Source organism: Apium graveolens, chromosome 7 (genome assembly GCF_009905375.1).
Source record: "Apium graveolens cultivar Ventura chromosome 7, ASM990537v1, whole genome shotgun sequence".
NCBI classification, from domain to species: Eukaryota; Viridiplantae; Streptophyta; class Magnoliopsida; order Apiales; family Apiaceae; genus Apium; species Apium graveolens.
In genome coordinates, this window is record NC_133653.1 from 155,635,220 (window position 1) to 155,641,129 (window position 5,910).

The 5,910-nt window shown below is 36.6% G+C and overlaps 1 protein-coding gene across 1 annotated transcript; it reads left to right on the top strand.

Moving 5' to 3' along the window:
* The first annotated feature begins 245 nt into the window (after nucleotides 1-245).
* Nucleotides 246-5,910, top strand: LOC141671384 (uncharacterized). Its single transcript, XM_074477613.1, has 2 exons — nucleotides 246-1,128; nucleotides 4,875-5,910. Exons 1-2 carry the CDS (start codon nucleotides 553-555, stop codon nucleotides 5,607-5,609), a joined length of 1,311 nt encoding a protein of 436 aa, XP_074333714.1. The 5' UTR covers nucleotides 246-552; the 3' UTR covers nucleotides 5,610-5,910.

Consider the following 5,910-nt stretch of genomic DNA (forward strand, 5'->3'; position numbering starts at 1 on the left):
CTCGTTTGTTAATGAGCATGAGTTCGAACATGATTTTTTGTTCATTAAGAAAGTTCGGCTTGACTCAGTTTAATTTATTAAAAAAATTAAAACTCAACCGAGTTGGGTCAAAACTTGGCTCCCGAACTGTTCTAGAAAGTTATACACTTCGCTGGTATAAAGAAATGTAAAAAAGGCATTGTATATTTGTTGCAGTGAAGTGCGTCATTTCGTTTGATTGGATTCACTGTGTTTTTTTTAATATTTGGACCAGATATTGAAAGCGTGAAGTCCGACAATCCTGAATCATGGGCATGGCCGGTGTGAAAATATTGTGGCCTGGCTCCATTTCAACGGCAGATAAATAAAAATTATACGGACATATAATATTACTCCTACATACATATATATATTTGAAACACATAGTAAAAAGCAGGCAAACACAGACATAACTACATAGATAGATCTGATTTGTTTTTCAGACCACAAATCACCGCCCTTCAAATCTTCAGCCCAATTATCGAAAGATCACATTTTGATCAAACCCCATTTATTTAAATCTCATTTACAGAAATGGGTGCTTCTCAATCTTCACAATTAGGTGCAGAAGAGGATGATGATGATGAAGAGGAGGAAGAAGAAGAATTGTTAGAAGCTGAAGATGGTATTGATGATGATGATAGAAATGAATTAATGGGCGATGATAATAATTTGGTTAAAAAGGTTCTTGAACAAGAACCAGAAATGTTACCTTGTCATTCCTCAGCATCACCATTGTCTCCTCAGCTTTCTGCTTTTGGGACTCCCAGAATGGGCCCTTCTATTAAGGTGTGGGACCCTTATAATGTGCTAGCTCCACCTCCTCCGTTGCCACCTCCTCCGCATTTTTCGAGGAGTTTTAGTGCTGCGGAAGTGGTGGAGGATGATCGGACGGTGACGGAGGTGTTTTTGATTTGTCATGGGGAGTGTCATATGAATTTGAGGCCTGATTTGGTGGCTGGAAGGTGTCCCGAGGCTGCGTTGACCCCTACGGGGAAGAGACAGGCCAGGGCGTTGGCTGTTTTTTTGAAATCACGGGGTGTTAGGTTTAATGCTGTTTATTCGTCTCCGTTGGATCGCGCACGAGGGACAGCTTTAGCTGTTTGCCAGGTACTCTCTTCATCTCAGAGATGTATTAGCTTCACTGATTTGGTCACAATTTTATATCTTGGTCATTTTAAGGACTTGTATCTGTTGGTTTGTTGATTTTGAGGTGTTTAATGTTGGGTCCAGTTAATTGTTATTCAATTGCTCAGCTTAGGTTTCTGTGAGGTGTCATTGTGTGACCATATAGTTTTGTGTATGGTAGTAATGTAGATCACTGTTGAGGATTGTTTGGTGATTTAGTTTGTGTTTAGTTGCATTGAATGGAATAAGGTACACATAGAATGAAAACTTGTGAAGAAGAGTATAGGTGAAAGTGAAGGAAATATCAGATTGCCTTGAAAAACATGATAGAATGTATTCCATTCCATCAATCCGTATGTCAGATGCTCTTAGTTATAATTAGTGTGTTCTTGTATCTTCTTTTGTTACTTTAATATACAAATGAGGACAGCTTGTTGAGGATTATTCTTTATGCATTTCAAACATAATGCTCACTGTTTAATTGTCTTATTTAGACAGAACTGATATTTAGACCCTGTACAATCAACGGTTAGGCATACAACAGTATGAAACAGACTTTCTTTTGATAGACTGTGCCATAGTCTTAGTAGTGAAGAGAAGAAACTACTCTTCACAGTATTTTTAATATTTAAACAATTAAGAGATAGCCTAGGGCAAAAGCTCATCCCCCTTGCCCTTTCCTTCCATTCCAAGGTTATGCGTTTATATCCTCCACAAATAATCAGTTGTTTCGAACATCATGAGTTAAAACACTATCCTATATATATTTGAAAGAATAGAGATTTAGTAATCTCTAGTTAAGTTTTGGTCTTTCTTTAGTTTTTGGTTGTACATTTGGATTCTTTAGTTCTTGGCTTACTTTTGAATTTAATCTATTCAAGAATAGTTTTGTTTCACTGAATCATGATTACCTTACTAGGCCTTAAAGAGATCTTTAAAAGATTTTGATTTTCTTTTTTTAAGTTGACTGATAAAAATATAAAATTAAATGCATTTCAGTGGCTGTACACACAGTCAATTGGTGGCTTCACTTTAAAGTAGCAATTTGTGACTGCTAAGTGTGTTAAAAAAAATCATTAGCACAGTAACCTGCTTGAGCAGACTTACCGACCCTACCAAAAAATCAACCAAATTTACAATTTCATAAAAGAATAAATGTAGATGAAAGGAATTCAAGTCCCTGACAACTGTTTCAGTTAAAAACTGTATTTACCATCAGAGCTATTAGACTTTTTGGTAAGAACTAAGAAGTAATTTTACTCATTTAGCAAGAAAAAAAGAAGAGAGAAAATTTTACCCGGAGCTGCAATCTTATTTACTCTTCATATCATTTTTCTTCTGGTACTTTCACCTATTTACCAATTATAACTTTGAATATCCGTCTTTCAATTAAACTTAAGTTCTTATTCTTCCATTTTCTGCCCCGTCTTCCTATATATCAAGAATTGTGATAGATGTTGAGATATGTATGTATACACGCACTCGGATTGATTATGGTTGTTTTTTTATTCTTTAAATGCTTATGCTAATGTGGATGGGGGTTGATATATCTATCTACTTGCGAATGTTGTGAATGTTTATAGAAAGGACTGATACTCAGCTGAATTATCTGAAATCTAAATAAAGGATATCTAAACTTTTTTAGCTGTCATTTAAATTGAAGTTGTAATACCTTATAAGGCTTGCTAGTTGTAGTTCTGATGCTAATTCCTTCATATCAGTACATTTTTGGGTTGGGTCCACCAGTCGACTGCAGTGTGATATCTAGCCATCGAGCTGCATCTTACTCTTATATTTAACAATTGGTTGTATCACATCAACACAAAGTATGAATAGTGTGTTTTTATATCGCCCAAATTGCACAATTTGCAAGTTAAACATAAAACTTGTTCTTTTAAAAGATTGTAGCTATGTACTCGACTTCAACTTGTGCCTTGTTAAATCTGGTTCTGAAGAAGAGAGTTGTATCTAAAGAAATGCGACTACAAGAAAAGCAATTTTCCAGCACCATGAAATATACATTGAATTTAGTCACAACTCGTGCATCCTCAAGTACTAAACCTTAACATAAACAAGGGAGGAACACTCTCCCAATTTCATCTAAGTACTCTCTATTCTCCACCCTTTTTCCTGCTGCTTTAAGTACTCTCGGGACGGATAATTTTTTACTGGAGGAGTTGTTTCCATAAAAGTTAGACAGGTACATGATATGAAGCTTGATGCTGTAAATAGGTAATTTTAGGCAGCTCTAAGTAGCAATTGTGTCCTATATTTTCGTCAATAGAAAAGGCCATTCAAGGATCTAATGAAATGTTGGAATTTAAGCCTTGGCCGATTAAAACTGTATATACCCCTTCTAGTTTCTCAAGAGATTCATCCTGGTGCTACATATGGTCAGAAATTTTTTGAAACTTTACATAATTCCTAGGTAAATTTGCTCAAAATCTGTGCAATTCACAGGTGTGTTAATGTGTAACATACTAGGAAGCACGGACTCTTCATTTTGGCTGCCGTATGCTAGTCGGACTCTCCCGTCTCACCCAGACTCTCCTGAGTGTGTATCAGACTCGCCACGTGGCGAGTCGGCCCGAAAACAGCGCTGGACTCGCCACGACTCAGGGGCGACAAGCCTCGGACTCTACCCAACTAGAAAAAACTCAGCCCAACTAGAAAAAACCCAGCCCTGCACTATATAAACTGTATCACAGGTGGAGGAAAGTGTTCTAACAGTTGCAAACCTGTCTCTAGACGAACCAGAGATGGAGTATGTTATTTTTAAACAAGATGTACCTAATGTTGACTGAGTTTTAATTGGTTCTCCACTTATTTTGAAGAATTAAACTTTCATTACATGTTATTAACTTATGATTTATGAATGAAAATGTGAAGTATTTCACATATACAAATCTTTTCATGAATATAGATATAAACAAATATTAATTATTATTATTTTATTTGCCGAGTCCCGTATTCACGACTCTTCGATGATTGGAGAATCCCCGTGTCACCGTATCGGAGTCCGTGCTTCCTAGTTTACATATTATTACTGTAAGGGAATAAAATCAATACAATAAAATCAACATTTATGTACATATAACTTGAATTACAGTTTTAGCACGTAAATGATATGCAATCCTTTTTTATCTCTTTTATCTGCAGTATTTCTCTATTGATTACATTTAATTTTGAATCTATGATGTCTATATACTAGTCAAAATTAGTTTCCCGTACCATATGCTAAATTATTGAGTGTTTGGCAAAAAAAAAAATTGCCGCGGAAAGCAAGTACTGCTAGCTGGGCAGGTAAGGAAGCATTCCTCATGATGGAGATGGCTTCCAGTTTAGAATAAATAACGTCTGAGGCAGAATAGAGCATACATATAATATCAAATTAAATGTAGAGGTATGGGTTAGATGCCAGCCACTAACTCAAAGGTGCTCAAGCATTCATTTTTGCAATGCATAGTGAGTACTTTACACAAGATTAAAATCTGTTACTGGAAAGTTCATTTTGTAGCATATGAACGATTCTTTCTTTCTAAAATCAGATAATCAAATATGCAGACAGCGGAACCTACTTTACTTATGAAAGTGATTATAGTGAAAAGCAAAAACTACAGTGGCGCTGATTTCCATAGCATATCATTGTTGTTTTTATATGGTTGAATGATGTTGTAAAGCATGTAATATTTCATTTACATGATTATCCCTGTCCATGGATCTTGCAGGAGATAAACTTTATGGATGAACAAATACAATCTTCAGATGCCCTTATTGACATGAGCCAAGGACTTTGGGAAGGTTGTCAGCGGTCAGAAGTACACACGCGCGAGATGTTGAGCTTAATGGATAGGTTCCAGCCTGATTTTGCTGCACCTTCAGGAGAATCACTGAGACAGGTGGAATTCAGAATGATCCAGTTCTTAAGTGGAACAATTGTGGGATTACCTGAAAAATTACGATCTGATTTCTCTCCGCCAGATCCAATTGAAAATCATGGTTTTCCTCAACGAAATTCTCAAGCTCCCAATAATATTATTCATGATCAAGTTGGGCCTTCTCTTCCACCACCACACTGGGACTTGCTTCACAAACCCCGGAAAGGTCCTCCTAAGAAAAAGTCCGGTAAGAGCAGACTTCAGATTGTAACTGGAACTGGAGACAACGAGGCTGATGATGAGATGACCCCTCGAGACCCAAGTCACCAAGCTACATTACGTGAATTAAATGTCCGAACCACTCCATTTACCTTGACCTCTCCTGCTTTCACCTCTTCTTCTGTTGGTGTTTTCACACATTCATTACCGATTAAATGCCTTCTCACAGGTCTCTTAGGTTGCAGTCCTGTAATGTCAAATAAAATCTGCATAGATGACTCTTCCGTAACTGTTCTGCAACATTCTTGGAAAACGGGGTGGCAGATAAAAAGATTGAATGACACTGCCCACCTCAGACTTCTCTAGCAAACAACACAGCTTTCTACGATTGAATACTACAGATGAGATTTTGAATAATTAATTGTTTCGAGGTAATAGCGTGGAGCATATATATTGATTGGAATTGCCCTGCAACTTATTTAAGTTGGTGATATTTTTTCCACTTGTAACGTTTGTTTTATTTATTTCAAGATTGGTATTTCTTAAGTACGAAAAGGGAACATGAATGTGATTCTCAGGGTAGGGTCTTGGTCAGGGAGATTTGATTGTTTTGTAGAACTAAACATGCATGTTTTTATACAGTAATTGAACGGCAATAATTCATTTA

Coding starts and splice junctions, on each gene's coding strand:
- LOC141671384 (XM_074477613.1), top strand. CDS start 553: ATGGGTGCTTCTCAATCTTCACAATTAGGTGCAGAAGAGGATGATGAT. Junction 1,129..4,874: donor CAGCTTTAGCTGTTTGCCAG/GTACTCTCTTCA, acceptor TGGATCTTGCAG/GAGATAAACTTTATGGATGA.